The 18,275-nt window shown below is 47.7% G+C and overlaps 1 protein-coding gene across 9 annotated transcripts in view; it reads right to left on the minus strand.

The window, feature by feature from the left end:
• The window catches only part of BAG6 (BAG cochaperone 6), a 34,086-nt gene extending 16,517 nt beyond the window's left edge, over positions 1–17,569 (minus strand). The window contains exons 1-10 of one of the 9 annotated variants that reach the window (XM_079958501.1): positions 17,040–17,569; positions 10,848–10,956; positions 9,686–9,803; positions 7,711–7,934; positions 6,083–6,136; positions 4,035–4,109; positions 2,980–3,155; positions 2,597–2,726; positions 766–963; positions 342–618 (exon numbers count right to left, since the gene is read on the minus strand). In XM_079958501.1, the coding sequence (XP_079814627.1) occupies positions 342–618; positions 766–963; positions 2,597–2,726; positions 2,980–3,155; positions 4,035–4,109; positions 6,083–6,136; positions 7,711–7,934; positions 9,686–9,803; positions 10,848–10,925 (1,330 nt within the window). In that variant the 5' untranslated portion in view covers positions 10,926–10,956; positions 17,040–17,569. Of the gene's footprint in view, positions 1–341; positions 619–765; positions 964–2,596; positions 2,727–2,979; positions 3,156–4,034; positions 4,110–6,082; positions 6,137–7,710; positions 7,935–9,685; positions 9,804–10,847; positions 10,957–16,675; positions 16,821–17,031 lie in introns of those variants that run through there. The other 8 variants (XM_079958498.1, XM_079958493.1, XM_079958494.1 and 5 more) reach the window with 8 other exon arrangements.
• Between the last annotated feature and the right edge of the window lie 706 nt (positions 17,570–18,275).

Genomic DNA, 18,275 nt, shown 5'->3' on the forward strand with positions numbered 1-18,275 from the left:
CCCCACCCCCAGGCCAGACGACTACACTGCAAGGCCCTGAGCACCCTTCTACAACTGGGCACATTTAGGGAAGCTTTTAATGTTTAATAGACTATTGTATTTTAATATTCTGTTGGAAGCCGCCCAGAGTGGGGAAACCCAGCCAGATGGGTGGGGTATAAATAGTAAATTAATTATTATTATTATTATTGACCTCTTGATAAGCCAATGCCAGAAAGGAGCCAACATACCCCAGAAAAAGAAAGACTCTTTGCCCTCCCCCCTTCTCCAGGGCCCCACAATCCATCTTTCTCCCCCCCCCCCTTTTCGGCTCCCCAAGAAGGAACCTGGGCAGCACTTACCCTGTATGTTCATGTGCATCATGACCACCGGTTCGACTGTCTGGTGAGAGATGCGGATCACGCGGGGGTGGCCTGTCTGGGAGGCCTGAGTCTGAGTCGGGGTGACCACCGGGGAAGACGAAGGGGGCGGCCCTTCGGATGGCTGCCCGGCCTCGACGGGGCTGGAAGTGCGGGGCTGGGCGGCAGGGGCAGCCGGGGAAGCAGCGGAGCCTTCTGAGCCGGCCGGGGCCCCACGAGCGCCGTTGCCTGTCATGGTGACTGTGGTTCCAACGTTGATCTGGAAGAGAGAGTGAGAGAGCAGGCTGCAGGCGCCACTGCTCCTTTCCGTTCTCCCTCGCTGAGCTGGCCAGCCTGCAGCCGACACCTCGACCAGGGAAGGCAAAAGTGCCGCCACCAACCGCCCATCCACAGGCAGGGCACTCACCTGGATGGGAATGGCAGCCTGCTGCAGCACCATGGGGGCTGTGTAGTGGGACATGGGCCGCACCACGTGGAGGTGGCGGGGGGCGCTGCAGGAGAGGTTGCAGCGCAGGTCGGAGAGCGCCACAAAGGTGTTCCCCAGGAGGCGCAGAGACTCCCCCACCAGGTTGATGATGCGCTGGTCCTCTTCGCGGCCCTCCGTCTGCCAAACGCAAAAGGAAGTAGAAAGACAGTGAGCGGCCACAGGCTTCGGATTCCAGCAGGAGTCTCCGCCAACCCCATCTACACCCGGGCTGAATCCCACCTCCCAGCTGAAACCTTTCCTGGCTGCTAAGTGCACTACAGAGGGCAGGACAGGAACGCCTTGTAATATACCGTATTTTTCGCTCTATAAGACGCACTTTCCCCCTCCTAAAAAGTAAGGGGAAATGTTTGTGCATCTTATGGAGCAAATGCAGGCGGGAGGCTCTGCTCACCGCTCCCTTTAAAGAGCTGCGTGGAGTGTGTGTGTGGCTCTTGGGGGCTTTTCCCCGAGGAGGGAGAAGGGCAGCCCTCTTTAAAGGGAGCGCAGCTCTTGGGGGAGCCTTAGCCACACGCAGCCTCTCCTGGGCAGGGGATGAAGCTACGCGCGGCTAAACAAGAAGCCAGGAGAACGAGCGGGATTGCAGCGATCCCGCTGGCTGTCCTGGCTCCGGGTTTAGTCGCGCGAAGCCTCCGCAGCGCACGGGGAGCCTTCATCCCCGTGCCCTGCGGAGGCTTCGCACGACTATCCCTGGCTTTTGCGGGAGGTGGGGGAAGGGACAGAGCGCACGGCTCTTGCGGGAAGTGGGGGGAAAGCCAGTAAGCTTGCTTTCGCTGAAGCCAGGAGGGCAAGAGGGATCGGTGCGCACCCATCCCCGCTTGCCCTCCTGGCTTCATGGATAGCCCCACAACGCCTCCTGAGCAAAGATGGAGGAGCGTTCCCTCTTAGCTCAGGATGCTTTGCGTTGCTTTCTTATTTCTTGTTTTCCTCCCCTAAAAACTAGGTGCATCATATGGTCCAGTGCGTCTAATGGAGCAAAAAATACGGTAACAGGCTAGAAGGAAAACTGGAAGTGGGGCAGGTAGAGGCTAACAAGGAACAGAGCTCAGCTTTCGAGAAGGGCACCTTAAAAACGACCAGGACGGTGGTCTGGTGAATGGGGTGCAAGGACCTAACTCTGCAGTGCTGCTGAAGCAAACCAGGTGCGAAACTGGCTGATTCTCTAATTAGGAGCCCCCTGGGAGCCCCATGCAAGAATGGTCACCAGTGGGGCTGGGTGGCCCCCTCTTGGAACAGTGGCGGAAAGCCCCAGGCACTCTGATGGAGTGAAGCTGGCTTGCTGATGTCTTCACTTCTGAGATCTACACATCAAGGCACAGCGCAGCGCAGCACACCAAGCTAGCCGCCTCCCCCACGACTCACTCCCCTTCCCAACAAACAAGACTGTCCCAGAAACATATGAAAGATAATCGTCCATTGTCTCAAACGCCAGGTTAGGGGACAAGCAGACCCAGCACTAGCCAAAATTCAGCCCCAGAACTTCCTACAGGTCCAGCCCAGAAACATACAAAATGCCCTAACATTTCTCAACAAGCAACCACCAGTCAGGATTTGGAAGACAAACAGCTCCCAAACACAGATCCCCAGACAGGTGTGAGTCCCAGCATTTGTCGTATGAGTAACACACTGCATAGAAAAGAAAGCGTTGGGCGTGGGGGACATACCCAACCCCCCACGTGAAAACAGAACAAGACTCCGATCACTGCTCCCTGGTCTGGGATGCCGCAACGCACACCTCCGATTTCGCCCTTACGTTATTGTTGTAGTCTGCGGTGCTGGCCGTTCCAAGGATCTCCTCGTATCTCTGGAGGAAGGGCTGGAGCCTGCTCTCCACCCCACGGAGCTCCCCTAAGACCTCCACGTACTCTCCTGGGGACGGGTGGCTGTGGGGAAGAGAAAGGGTACTCAGATGATGCTCAAGCCTCCTCGATGGTGATCACCTGGCAGAAGCAACAAGGCCTTCCCTTCTGAGCTCACCCATCCACTCCACCCTCACCTTTTGCACCAGCCACCCTCTTGTTTTGAGGACCCCTCCACCACCACCACGCAGCAGCAGCTCCCCCCCTTTGAATGCCAGGCCGCAGAAGCCAGCCGGGACCCCATTCGCCCTCCCTGCCCCGTATGCCAGCTGCTCACTTGGGCGCGGCAGCCTCAGCGGTAGGGGGCGGCTCGGCCCCCGATGGGGGTGTCTCCTCAGCTGGTGTGGGCTCACTGGGAGGCTCAGACTCAGCTCCCTCCATGGGCTCCCGTTCGGTGGGGCTGGCAGATGCCGTCTCCTCGGGTCCCGATGCAACTTGGCCGTTGGTGCGGCCCTAAAGAAAAGGAGGAGCACGTGAGGAAAATGTATTCCTTTACGCAACGGCAGCGGCCAGAATATTGATCGCAAAGAATTGGGAGGGGGGGGAATACCATCATTATTAGAATGGCAAAGCAAGCTCTGTGAGTTTGCGGAAATGGCAAAATTGACGGCAGTCATTAGAGGCCATTCAAATCAGAGAGTAATTAAAGAGTGGGATGGAGTGAAGGAATACATGAAAAAATATGGTTCCGGAACTGGAATGTTAATAGATAATGTGTAAAACGTGCAGGGGTAAGCAAGGAAATAATAAAAGAATCAACTGAATAATTATTAAACTACAACAACACAACAAGATGGAAGAAATGAAAAGAAATACTGAGATCACGCATGGGTGAAGGGGAGTGGGGGGTATAGGGGAATTTATAAACATTTCTAATATAATATTTCTAATTACGTTGCATTTCTAATTTACGTTGCAAAGGGAAGTCTATAGCAATTAGGTATATTTTAATCTAGTCAACTATGTAATAGGCTTATGTTACAAAACGAATATGGATTTTGAATTTGATGTTTGTAATTCTTTTTTGGTTTTGGAATAAGGTTTAAAAAAAGAAAAGAAAAGGAGGAGCACGTGGCGGCTGAAGCCCAGAAGGAGGTGTTGCTATTATTATTATTAATTCAATTTATATACCGCCCTTTGTCAAAAGATCCCAGGGAGGTGTACATTAAAAACACATTACAGAGCACAATAATAAAAACATAACAACAGATAGCATAATAATAAAATAATCAGATTAACAACTGCCCCTCCCCCAAGCTTTAACAGGCCATTGGTATATTCCTGTCTGCATACACCCCCTCCCCGCCAAAAAGGTTTCAAAGGCCGGCTCACCTCTAGTCGGTTCAGAATGCCCTGGACGTCCCGAAGCATATGCTGGGCCATAACAAGGCGGACTCGAGGCTCGCTCTGGAACGAGAGGAGAGGAGAGGGACCCCAATCAAACAAAGGGGCTCACCTTGCCAGAGTCCCTTTTCCCCACTTCTCTGAATCAGAACCATAATCCCCCTCCAGCCCCCTTACAGAGCTCATGCCATAAAGGAAAATGGGCTCATTTAAGACCAAATGCCATGCCCCTCCTATTCCATCTTCTGCTCAAAGCAAAAAAAAGGGGGGGTTGAACTCAGAGGGCCAGACCAAAACAGGGTTCAAGAGCCAGAATGTGTGTGGTCCACCACCAGTAGTCAGATTGGATTCACCCAAGCTACGCCCTGTTTTCCCCAGACTGCCACCCTCCTGAACCTCAGAGATCCCCTTCATAGAGAGGTGTCTAATGACAGGTCCCAACCAAGCCCAATATTGCCTAGTCTGACCAGAATTAAATCTCCTTGGTGTCTCAGAAAGAAGATCTTGCACATTATCTGCTTCCTGGGCCTTGTAACTCAGGGACGGGGAACTTCTGGCCCTCCAGTGTTACTGGACCACAACTCCTCTCACCCCTGACCATCGGACAGGCTGGCTGGGGCTAACGGAGCTGTGGTTCAACAACACCTGGAAGGCCACCAGCTTCCCAGCGTTGTCCTAACATGTGATGCCATGAAACTGGAAAGTTCTGTGTGCCAAGGAGATGCTCTACCAGTCAGCTGCAGCCCATTCCCATGCCAGCAACTGCCAAGTCTAACTTCAGGGATAGGCAGCGCTGCTAGCAATGTCATGGGAGGGCCAGCGCTTTCTCAGTTGTGATGCTGACCCTTTGAAATCCTTCCCCTAACCAGCTTCTCCTTCTGACAAGCCTTTAGGAAGCACATGAATGAGCTTTATCTTCTTTTCTTGCAACAGGCACCTGAAATGTGTTTTCTTCAACACGAAAGCAGTTCATGACCATTCATGTTTTGTTTCTTTTTGTTGCAGTTTTAACTTCATGGTCCGAACGACAGTGACAGGCACACAGTAGTTTCAGTAGCATTATGCAGATTTTAGGCAGGGGTTGTTGTTGTTTTGGTAACAGCAATATTTAAAGACTTAGAACACCCTCGGAAGTTTATTTTGCGATTCTCCTGGGAGTCACCGCAAACGGGCCGCCAAGAACACTGAACCCACAGATTTGGGACACTATCCTTTGGATGTGCTGCCAGTGGAAGCGTCTACCAAAAACAGATGGTGGGAGCCAGGCAGCTGAATGGCCTTGACACAAGAAAATATCCAAGATAGAGGAAGCCCCAGACTGTCTCATGACTAGTGAAGTAAGAACCACAGATTTCACACATGAATTTAGCAAGAATCATGCTCTGAAGTCCTGCTGGGCTCTTGTGAGATGCTGAGCAGAGGTGACACCCTCTGTCCATAAAAATTCTGGCATTTAAGGATAAGCCCCAGACCATGTCCAGATTTCCAATGTTTCAATGGGGAAGAAGTCTTCAAAAAAAAAGTTTAGAACAAAGTGCCCCCAGCAAAGCCTATCCTTTATTAAGGTAATGCTACATTCCTTGTTCAAAGCCTGGACTGCTTCCTGGCACCTTTGCCCTCAGCCTGGCCACCTAGGGCAGCAATGTCTAGATCTATAGGTAGCTTGCCACTTACACAAGGGCAGTCTTGAAATCATAATATTTGGCTACGGTGAAATAAGAGGCTGGCTGTCAACTGACCAGGTCACAGCTGCATCGCACCAACAGTCAAAGCATGAACCCGAACAACAATTTAGGGCTCCCAAAAATTTTGGGAAGGCACCCAAATTAATTATAAAAATGGACAAATCAATTTACATCACCAGCAGTTCCCTTCACAGAAAATCAAACACACACACCCAAATCAAACATCACAAGATGCTACTGAATTAAATCATTGTTGTTACGCAAACACACACGTGTGCACACACACACACACCCGACAGAATATGTACAACCTTAAGTCAGTAAATCCCAGTCTCCCCACCCCACTTGTACCTGTATGGGAGCCTGGTCCATATTTATATGAACATCCACAGACGATCCATCGCTCTTTGGGAAGCGGGGTTGGGGGGAGAGAAAAGGAAGAGACAGAGGGGGAGGAAATTAAAGAAACAAACAAAAAATATAGGAGCGGGAGGGGGGGGGAAGAGGATGGAAGAGAAGAGAGAAATAACAAAATGGAGCAGAAAGAAAGGCAAGGAAATCCAGGAGAAAACAATACCGCCATCAAACCACGGCTCCCACCCCAGCCCTCAGGGTCTCTTCTGACATTACACAGCACTTGAAAGATACTGCCCCATAGTGCTGGCTGCACCGAGAATGGAGTCTGATTTTTCACGAGACAAACTTGGTCAAGACACACTGCTAAACCGTATTCAAACGTTACTTCCAAGTCTCCATGTGCTGAAGTAAGTGCTCTGCCCAGGCTATCCAGATTCTGCACCACAGAAGGCAGGCACTGGAAATCGTGACTTTCTTTGCTAGTCACAGGAACCAGCACTGAGGTCTGGAGAACACCAACCAAACCCTGCCTGCAAACTGACCATCTGATTCCACTGCCCCTCGGCTTCTCAGAGTTCACCAGGCGCTTTTAAGCTTAACTGTCACAGCCCTAAGCGCTAGAAATGTGTGTTTTGTTAAGAAGGAAACTGGGATTCTCAGGGAGCTGAACCTGGGGGCAAAAGCACATGTTCTGCATTCTCTGGGCTCTTGTGAGTTCACAGGTTATGCAAGCTGCAGCGTTATCCCAAGCTGCACAAAGACGGTCACAGGGAAGCAGATGCAAGCCTGACCAAAACTGGTTCATCCCTATGTGTGTGTGTGTGCATGTTTTGAAAGGCAGGCACGCGTGCACTTGGGCTGCACGGAAGTAAGCCTCAAAAGGGAGTGATTCTGAAGCTTAGGACCATGCTGTGAGGCACCGATCCAAGTTATAAATCATTTTGAAAGACCTCATTCGCCAGCCGGCCAGCACACCACCGTCTGAAGTGCACTAACAAGCACGCGTAATTTCAGAAGTGGCCCTTGCCTTGCTTCCTGGGTGGCCACTATACTGTCACCACTGGCCAAAACCACCACCCTCCCCATGTCCCCCGCAAGTCCGGCTAAGGTCATGCATGCTGCCCACACAAGCCAACAAGTCAGCTGCTGTGGGAATACAATGAAAGGTGCAAAGCCAGATAGGGATTTGTCCCCGCTGAGACCCTGTAGAGACGTATAGGTAAGGTTGCCGCTTCTCATTCCGAATACCAGGCCCAAGCAGCAAGAGAAAATGTTGCCATGGCTACTCTAAGCGGTTCCCTTGCTGATCCTGTCCCTTGCCCCCTCCCTCATCAGCTGCTTGAAAAAGGGCAAGAGGACCGGGCAGAAGGATGCATTCCTTCCTGTGTCTGGGGTCAAGCAAGACAGCTCAGGTACAGCACAGCGCCCTCTGCCACTGACTGCATGCAAGCGCACCCAGCTACTAAGCCCCCACCACCGTGTCTGCCCCCCTCTCCACGTAGCGTTAATACAGCAAATTCCTCCCCTTTTTATTGTGGGGGGGGGGGAGCACTAAAAGCATTACGGGGAGGCACAACACTCCCCCTTCCCCTGCAGTGCAGCACCCTCTGGCTAAAACTCACTTGCGTGGGTGGCTGCGGGTCCATAATGCTTACTGGTAAGTTGAAGGTTCCCACCATGACGTAGCTGTTGGCATTGCGGTCGTGCACAGTTGGGCCCGTCACCCGGGGGCCTGCTCCGTTGTGAGGGACGGAGGACGAGCCGGCTCCGGAAGGGCCCCCCAAGGAGGGCGACTGGGTCTGAGGAGGCGCACGCTCCACCAGGTGGATGACTTTGCCCCCGACATCTGGCACAGAAGAGAGGACAAGCGTGAAGGTTTTGTCAAAAGGGCAACTGCCTTTTATCCTCCCGGCAGCCCTTCAAAGCTGAGGAGTCAAAGAGCGGGTCTTGGGTTTCAAAAAGGAATATCAGCATGGGCCTTCGACTGGCATACCAGCTCTCTACAGGGGTAAAGATGCACATTATGGGGAAATGTACATAGGAAAAGCCCAGACAGTTCCCTTTTTAAAATGAAAAGAACTTCCACTGGGTGTATTTTAAGCAGAGAAGTGGCAGAGAGGGTGCCTAACCCTCTCTTCCGCCAGTCGTTTTCTGCTTGTCCTTATCTACTCTCAGACTGTTCTGCCCTCATCCAGGCCCACATTTCAGATGCATGTTTATGAAGATAAACACATGCATGGAAACCTGCTAGGCAAAACAGCAGCAACAACAAAACACGGGAGCAAGTATTAAGAGGGAAAACAGTTAAGCACATCCTTCGCTGTTTAAAAATTGCAGCCTCCTCAGACAGTTTTTACATGTGTTTCTTTTTAAATTCTGGGGCTCGGTTGCGCACAGTGTGACTAACGGTAGCACATACTTTTTTTTTATAAATAATATTTATTAAAATTTTAACAAAAAGAAAAGAGCTACAACGCATTAAACAGTAAACAAAGAAAAAACACACAGAGAAAAATACAAAACAGCAAAAACAAAACAGTCACCAGCATACACCAAAGAAGAAAAAGAAAAACAACAACAAAAAAGAGACCTGAAAATAAAAGCTCCAATTTTTAAGTTCATATTTAACAAACTTTCTTTCTTGACCTCCTCACGCCTCCCTTTTTTGTGTTCCTCTTTGTCCAATCAAGTACAGCAAATCCTTACCCTCTTTCAAAACTTATTTCTAATTATTATAATCGCTTCTATTATGTCTCCGATCTTTCCTCCTTATAATTAAACACCTTTAAACACCTCCAATCTTTCCTCCTTATAATTAAACACCTTTAATGGGACGCAGGTGGCGCTGTGGGTTAAAGCCTCAGCGCCTAGGGCTTGCCGATCGAAAGGTCGGCGGTTCGAATCCCTGCGGCGGGGTGCGCTCCCGCTGCTCAGTCCCAGCGCCTGCCAACCTAGCAGTTCGAAAGCACCTCCGGGTGCAAGTAGATAAATAGGGACCGCTTACCAGCGGGAAGGTAAACGGCGTTTCCATGTGCGGCTCTGGCTCTGGCTCGAGCAGCGATGTCACGCTGGCCACGTGACCCGGAAGTGTCTCCGGACAGCGCTGGCCCCTGGCCTCTTAAGTGAGATGGGCGCACAACCCCAGAGTCTGTCAAGACTGGCCCGTACGGGCAGGGGTACCTTTACCTTTAACATATTGTTTACTTTTGACATAATATAACCTTGTTCTTTCACCCTTTTTCTGTTACATTTTTGCATACTTTTTTAACACTGTATCACTAATGCCATATTGTTTTTCTATCCAACATCATTTCAGCATTCATAAACTTTGCAGTGTTTCTGCGGATAGTTCTTAAAATAACGGTAGCACATACTAGATCAGCCAGCAATTGTGAGAGCCCTCAGAAGTAATTATGAAACAAGGAAATTATACAATGTTCCTATCCAATGCTGAGCTTGCTCGAGGGCCTTTTCTGGGGAGGGACGGCAGGAACCAGCACTTTTCAGTGTCCCTCACAACTTAATATTTTATCCATGCCCCCCTACCCGCCCCAGGCAAGAACTCCTCAGGCCCTTCCCCCTCAAAGCCCCACTCACTGTATTCTTTCAACTTCTTGTCATCCTGAAGGACTCTCCCTTGATAGATGAGGCGCTGCTTTTCCGAGGGGATGCTGACTGAACCGGCAATGTGCTCCTTAAACTCCTTCACTGTGATCTACAAAGCAGAAACAATTGCACTGAGAGGACGTAGCAGGGCAACCCCCCACTGCTCATCAGGCCTTGGCCTCTGCTCCATGTCAGTATTAGTCAAATAAATAACAAACCCTCCAGAGAATATACAACTTCTGTACAGTACTAGCACACTGTTACTACATGAGTGACAGTGGCAAAAACACCCTATTAAACTACACTAAATGATCCAACGTCATACCAGCAGAGTTCCACAGGAGCAACAGGACTTGTGCTTGTTCTCCCCTATATGCCCACACACCCCAAATCTGCTGCAGAGGATACCCTGGTTCCCCACAGCTGATTATGAAGATGTGCGAGGGGCTGGAAGAGACAGCAGAAGAACTTCTGCTGTGCTCATGGAAACCAGTTGCACCAGCAGTGCTGTGGCATTGGATATGGCCCTGTCACAGGATAAAAACTACTGGAACTGAGCTTGAGGTGGCCATTCTGGAAAGGAAGAATGCAATGTGGAATGGGTCGCTAAAAATTAATCAAAAAGTTTGATGCCATCGCTTGTGGGTTGAATCGAGACAGGATTTTTCACCACACTACATGTGTTGTGACAGCCAGAATATCTACACCCCTCTTTTTAATTCTCCAGTGGCCTCCCGGCTTGTGTTTTCCCACCTACCAGCCCCTGCCACTTCTCGGTCAGCAACTGGGCCCAGGGATCCTCAGTTGTTCCTCCAAGGCATGAGCACTCCAGACCCCACCCCCCACTGCCACAGTTACACCAGAGCACCTTAATACAGTGGTACCTCGGGTTAAGAACTTAATTCATTCTGGAGCTCCATTCTTAACCTGAAACTGTTCTTAACCTGAGGTACCACTTTAGCTAATGGGGCCTCCCGCTGACTGCGGCGGCGCAATTTCTGTTCTCATCCTGAAGCAAAGTTTTTAACCCAAAGTACTATTTCTGGGTTAGTGGAGTCTGTAACCTGAAGTGTCTGTAACCCGAGTTACCACTGTAATTACCCCTCACTACCCTCCCACCTTCTGGCTGCAACCCCAGCTAAGGGCTTCTCACCTCTTCTTCCACTGTGAAAGTCCTTGTCTGAGAGTCCAAGGTTTTAACCATCACCTCAAGGTTCTCTGGCTCCGCCATGACGCCGCCTCAAATTCTTCCTTAGCTACTCCTGCAAGAAGAGGAAACATAGCAATCTGATTCTTGGCCATTGTAAGCAAAGAAGTACAATTGTGAAGGCATCAGAAACAAAATAGACTTAGGAAGGGGTGGCTTTCCCGAATAGATCCTTCAGCTGTTGGGTATTTTTTTAAAAAAGGTAATATACAAAAATATCCACAAAGAACAATGCTGGCTATATGACATTAAAGAGTACAGCTTTAAGTATGTGCAATAGTACAGTTCATATGTAAAAAAAGGAAGATAAAGTGATTTCAATTTGTAAGACAATGTAAATAAAAGAAGCAATAAAAATACGATTAAAAATCTCTCAGCATCTAGCAGTGTATTACAACTGCTACAACCATTAAGTGGTCCATCAAGACCCTCAGCAATTTTCAAGTGGTCCATGGGGTAGGGAGTTTGAGAACCAAGAGACAAATGTCATTTTGTCACATATACAGTGGTACCTCTGGTTAAGTACTTAATTCGTCCCGGAGGTCCATTCTTAACCTGAAACTGTTCTTAACCTGAAGCACCACTTTAGCTAATGGGGCCTCCTGATGCCACCACGCCACCAGAGACCGTTTTCTGTTCTCATCCTGAAGCAAAATTCTTAACCCGAGGTACTATTTCTGGGTTAGTGGAGTCGGTAACCTGAAGCATATGTAACCCAAGGTACCACTGTATAGCATACCCTTAACTGGCAGACAGCAGAGCCTCTAGCATTTCTAAGCAAAGCTCTGCTTGCTCTAGTTTGTGCTACATTTGAACTTTGCACACACATACAAAATGTCAGACCAAATACTTTTGGCTGTACACCCACGTATGCATATCTCCCTTTCCAAGGATAACCCTTCATGGCTCTGATTAACTGGGCTCTAGTCTGCAAATGTTTATACCACAAGGAATCTGTATGTTCTGTTGTCTTTCCCCTTCCTTTTGTGACACCGCTCACCCCTACTGGTTTACTTATTACTGATACATATGTCTTGACTGGCTTAAAACAAAAGGTACGTGCACTCTGCGTTCTAAGTATTTTGTTTCCATGTCTACCAAAACATTATCATCACTTGCATTCTCTGCAACAATAGCACGTGGAACGACATACAAAGTACAGTGGTGCCTCGCAAGACGAAAATAATCCGTTCCGCGAGTCTCTTCGTCTAGCGGTTTTTTCGTCTTGCAAAGCATCCCTATTAGCGGCTTAGCGGCTAAGCAAAAGGGGGGGGAAAGGGAAAAAACTCGCAAGAAGTTTCTTGCAAAGCAAGCCCATAGGGAAATTCGTCTTGCGAAGCGCCTCGAAAAACCCTTTCGTCTAGCGGGTTTTTCGTCTTGCGAGGCATTCGTCTTGCGGGGCACCACTGTATAAAGTGCAAAATTCCAAGCTGGACAAGCATTAACCACTCTCAGGTTTTATTGCAGGCGTCCTCAACCTCGGCCCTCCAGATGTTTTTGGCCTACAACTCCCATGATCCCTAGCTAGCAGGGCCAGTGGTCAGGGATGATGGGAATTGTAGTCTCAAAAAACATCTGGAGGGCCGAGGTTGAAGAAGCCTGTTTTATTGCATGCCTTGGGACTGAAAAGGAATAAATGTCCCTCAAAAGTTGCAGTGTGTTTCTAACCCTCCTGTGCTAAGTTCCACTGTGTTAACATGTACAAGACCTTGCTGAAAGTACATCTCTCTTCTTCAGGAGGCAGGGGGTACAACTAACACCTGTACAAGCTTTACAGGAGTCCACAATGCTACCAACCCACCAGTCTACATATGAGTATGTTAGACATTTGTGACCTAAAAGAAAGAACACATCAATTTGGTTCCTTGTCTGGTGACCTGGAAGAAATTCTAACTTTTTACGTGTTTACAAAATTTCTATACCATCCTTCATCCAAAGAAACAAGAAATGTTATGAATTCCTATGTGGAAGCGTAAGGAACCCATTGACCACGATAAACAACAAAACAGCAAATGCAGACTGCAACTAAGCACATTTGTTTGGAAGTACATTGAAATCAATGGCCTTTTTATTTTTGTTATTTTTATTCCAGATGATACCAATACTAAAAGGAGCGGCGATCTTTAAAGATTGGCAAAGGATGATTTCAAGATATGTCTGGCAGGGCAAAAAGCCGAGAATCAAATATAAATTATTAACAGATGCAAAAGAAAGAGGAGGCTTTGCCCTGCCAGATTTGAAGTTATATTATGAAGCATCATGTCTTTGCTGGTTAAAAGAATGGATTAAACTTAAAAATACAAAGCTCCTGGATTTGGAAGGATTCGATAACAGATTTGGATGGCACGCGCACCTTTGGAAAGAAAAGAAAAAGGGTTATAAATCATTTGAAAATCATATCTTCCGGAGATCGTTATTGGAAGTTTGGGACAGATACAAAAATATACTAGAAATGGGGGTCCCACATTGGTTATCCCCATTAGAGGTTATAGGTGTCAAAAAAATTAATATGAGAAGTGACTGGATCACCTATGGAGACTTGGTGGTGAAGGAAGGGGGGAAGTGGAGATTAAAACCATACGAACAAGTAAAAGAACATGTTTATGATTGGTTGCACTACTATCAAATAAGTGAAATGTTTAAAAAGGATGTGAAAGAAAAAGGGTACAAAGAAAAGGATTCAAAATTTCAAACAGAAATTGTTAATAATGATTGTAAGATAATTTCCAAAATGTATAAAATTCTGTTGGAATGGCATACAATGGATGAGGAAGTAAAAGTGGTTATGATTCAATGGGCCAAAGATTTAGGATATAACATAGAAATAGATGATTGGCAAAGAATATGGAATGAAAATCTGAAGTTTACAGCATGTATCACATTGAAAGAAAATGTTATGAAGATGGTATACAGGTGGTATATGACACCAGTAAAATTAGCAAAAATGTACAAAACTTGTAATAAATGTTGGAGATGTAAGGAGAAAGAAGGTACATTCATGCATATGTGGTGGGATTGTAAGAAAGTAAGGGGGTTCTGGGAGATGATACATAATGAATTAAAGAAAATGCTAAAATATAGCTTTGTTAAGAAACCAGAAACCTTTTTGCTGGGAATAACAAGAATGGACATAAATAGGAGAGACAGTAAACTTTTTCAGTATGCAATCACCGCAGCAAGAATACTGTTGGCCCAAAAATGGAAACAAGAAGAAGTACCGACTTTGGAAGAATGGAGGACAAAACTAACAGACTATGCAGAACTGGATAAATTAACTGGGAAAATCAGATTCCAAAAGGATCACAGGTTCTTTGAGGACTGGGGGAAATTTACGGAGTATTTGAAAACTGTTTGTGAGGACTGTACAACGCTAGTGTGCTTTAAAGAAGCTTTGTGAAAATACAAGGAATATTGTTAGTAAGCAAATAAGGTCAGAAATATAGTGTTTAATGGCAATATTAAAATTAAGGAATGTGAAGATAGGATTTGAATTACGAATGATTGTCAGAGAAGTTGAGGGAGGTCCAATAAGCTAAAATATGTGATGTGTAATTTGATATGACTAGAGTTTTTCATGAAAAATTTTATAATAAAAATTTAAAATGTGAAATCAATGGCCTTACTGCTGTATAAACATGACTAGGATTGGGGGTGTTCAACCTTGGTTCTGCCTAACATGGTGCTAACTTTGGGTTTCCAAAGACTGATAATGTTTCCCACTCAGGCTCCTTTAGCCTTTCGCTTTCCTTTCTGTACCATTTACAAAGCATCTCACATGCAAGAATCCCTCTTCCAGGATGGATTAGGTTCAAATCCCCTGCTCAGCCATGAAGATCAGTGCACAGTATTATGTGCATAGGCTTATGTGCACCTAAGATAAATATTTTAGGACCAACCCTATGCTCATGATTGTAATCTGTATTAACTGTTTTAATGTATTTTTAAATTGGGGCCTCGTGGTGAAAGGCAGATAATTAATCAAATACAGTGGTACATTGGTTTACAACCATAATCTGTCCCGGAGCTCCGTCTGTAAACCAAAACAGGTTGGAACCCAAGGCACACTTTGGCCAATGGGGCCTCCCAAAAAAAATTGTTCGGAATCCTCCCCAAAAATGGGTTGTAATCCAAAAAAAGGTTGCAAACCGGGACACGCACTTCCGGGTTTGACATGTTTGTAATCCAAAACGTATGCAAACCAAGACGTATGCAAACCAAGGTTCCACTGTAATAATAACAGTACAAGTCACAGTCTCTTAACTTATCCTAAGAGCCTGGGGGAAAAGCTATGATCTTTCCTCACTTCATCTCTACCTCCCTGAGCTGTTTTATTTATCAGACTTATGCATAATCTATCATGTGGACTCAGAGCATGTTACAGCAAGCTTTGCAAGAGAGATGTTTTTCTTGTCAATAGGCTCACAATTAGGGTTAAAGATAAGTAACATGCATTAAAAACAGCATTTTATAAACAAGCAGAAGTTTAATTTAGGAACTTAATTTTATCCAACGCCACAAACCAAAGATGGATAACAAAACTGCTAACTGTCCTCCAGGGTACAAGCAGAAACTGGCAAGCCTCTCCTACAACTTGAACACGGCTAGCCACTATTTTATTTATTTAAGCATTTTCATCCATCTCCCAAAGAAGCTTACAAAGCATTTGGGTACTTGCTCACCCCTATATGCCTACCTTCAACTTTTATTTGCTTTCAGGCTCATGAAACCTGGCAGTCTTTGCTCCTAAAAGTTACAGAGTTCTTGTAACTACCAGCTGGGGAGCCAAACCCAAACTAGTCACCTTGTTTCAAAAGGTGCTGGGCTGTGGCACGTACAAGGCAGTTTACAAAGGGAACCTGGAACGCCACCAGCTGATACCACAGTTAGCAAAGGAAAGCAAGAGCAGAGCATGTGATCCAGCCACTTACATGGAAAGCCTCACAGCAGCAGAACCCCTCCCCGCCATCCCTTGGTTACATAAAAAGTTAAAGGGACCCCTGACCATTAGGTCCAGTCGTGGCCGACTCTGGGGTTGCGGTGCTCATCTCGCTTTACTGGCCAGGTCATGTGGCCAGCATGACTAAGCTGCTTTTGGCGAACCAGAGCAGCGCACGGAAACGCTATTTACCTTCCCGCCAGAGCGGTACCTATTTATCTACTTACACTCTGACGTGCTTTCGAACTGCTAGGTTGGCAGGAGCAGAGACCGAGCAACGGGAACTCACCCTGTCACAGGGATTCGAACCGCCGACCTTCTGATCGGCAAGTCCTAGGCTCTGTGGTTTAACCCACAGCGCCACATGCGTCCCTCTTGGTTACATACACCAGCACAATAAGCTGAAAGAGATGTCAGATCTCAGGGCCTGACCTGAAGTTTCTTGGCCTCCTTTCTCAGAGGATTGTGTGACGTCGCAAGGAAAGGAACCCGGTTCAAGAAACCAGGCTGATATCTACCTGGCTTGAGTGCTTTTTCTCCATTAGCTTGCGACGGAACCTACATCAACGGAGTCTATCCTCACAGAACTATCCCTTGCTTCACCTCACAGCCCCAAGGATCCACACACATGCAGGTCGCAGGATCTGGTCCTCAGGAGACCTGGCAACTAACTATCCTCGTGCCACCACCCAGAGCTAGCCAGCCATAGGAAGCAGAAACATCCTCCCTTCTTTTCCTTTTACCTCCTCCTCGCCCCCCCTCTCTCTCTCTATATATACACACACACACACACACACACACACACACACACGCTGAACCACAGATTTATTTTTCAAACCTGCCCTCCGTCCTTTCCGCTTCACGTCCGAGAGGGAGCCAATTCCAGCACAAAAATCCTACTTCCGCTCAAATGCACGGACACTTCCGGTCAAACAAACGACCGTTCAGAAGTCGAGCCACTGACGCACCATAGAGATAGTAATGGAGGGGAATTGAAGACGAGTCTCCCGCCCCCCCGCCACCATCCTCTCTAAATTAATGAGCGGGCTTTTCACTCTTAACGTCCAACGCAAATAATAATAATGACACAGGCGCCGTCAGAACAGAGATGCCGAGTGGCCAAGCAACGCCATTACGCGAAAGCTTCGTGCCGCTGCTTCTATATAGCTCTATCCTTTTCTAGCTCTACGCAACTCACTTGCCTCTCTCCCAAGATGGCGGCACTTCCGCTTCCCTCGGCGACCAGAGGGAAAGGAGGGGGGCGGTCTACGGGATTACCGGAATCTTCCCGCTTCTTGTCCCTTCTCACGAAATTCCTTTCTGCCTCCCCCGCACCCCTCCGGGTCTACAAAGCTCTGAAGCGGCCGTTGGTGATGAAACCGCCGCCGGCCTCGCGCCTGGAGCGTCTCCTTCCTCCTGCGCCGTCGCGTTCCCCGGCTACTCGCTACAACGCATGCGCGAGTGGCCCGACAGGACTATTTACGTCTCGCTCTTCCGTTTCCCGGCGTATAGCTGGCTATCAAGAGTGCCTGCTTTGCTTTACTTGCGAGCGGTCTCCATGACCGCCTTCACGGTTCTAGTTCCCTCATTCCATAATTTGGGTCGGGATGTGCTTTAAAACAATTCCCCGTATCCGAACGGAGGCTTTATTGCGCCTAAATAAATGCTTAAAAGAGCGAAGTGGGAGGAGCTTAATGAACTCACGCCTGCGCCCTGCTCTCCTGCCGTCAGTACGTTACTCTTATGACGCAGCTTCCGCCTCATCAAGCGCCCGGCCGTGAAAGGTAACTCATAAAAGGAAAAACAAAAAAATTCCTTCCAGTAGCACCTTATAAAAGGAAGTGAAGCGGGCTGCGGAGTTTGAAGTTGGCGCAGGACAAACACCCGGTGGTGAAGCCGATTTACCCGCCATGTTGGTTACAGGCACGGGAATCTGCGTTGTCCGCCATGTTTGTTTAGGGCATGCTCCCCTTGTAACCCGAAAACCAATCCTGTCGCCGCCATTTTTGTTTACCTTGTTTCCTAGCAACAGTATCCAACCTGAACAAAATCCCATTTACCTAGGAGCACTAAATTCATTTGGGAATTACTTCTGCCTGGACATGGTTGGAATTCTCCTGTGTGTGAATGTAATGCAGGAAGTCCAAAATATGGGGCGCACACACAGGCAGTCCTTGCATAATAACCAATGGAAAGCACCAAAATCCTTTTTCATTGGGATAAGATGAATGTCTTTAGGGGAGGCTCTCTTGGAGGCATTATCTTCAGCTGAGGCAATTTTTTGGAGGGGGGCCTTCTCGGTGGTGGTGCCCCAGTTTTGAAACTCCCCTCTAGGATACAGTTTCCTGAAGACCTGGTTATTTGCCCAGGCTTTGGAGGGAATCTTCTGACAGCATCCATGCCTTCAGTAGGCTAGTTGTGGTGTGCCTACCTTGTTT

Source organism: Podarcis cretensis (assembly GCF_951804945.1).
Source record: "Podarcis cretensis genome assembly, chromosome: 2".
Taxonomy (NCBI): Eukaryota; Metazoa; Chordata; class Lepidosauria; order Squamata; family Lacertidae; genus Podarcis; species Podarcis cretensis.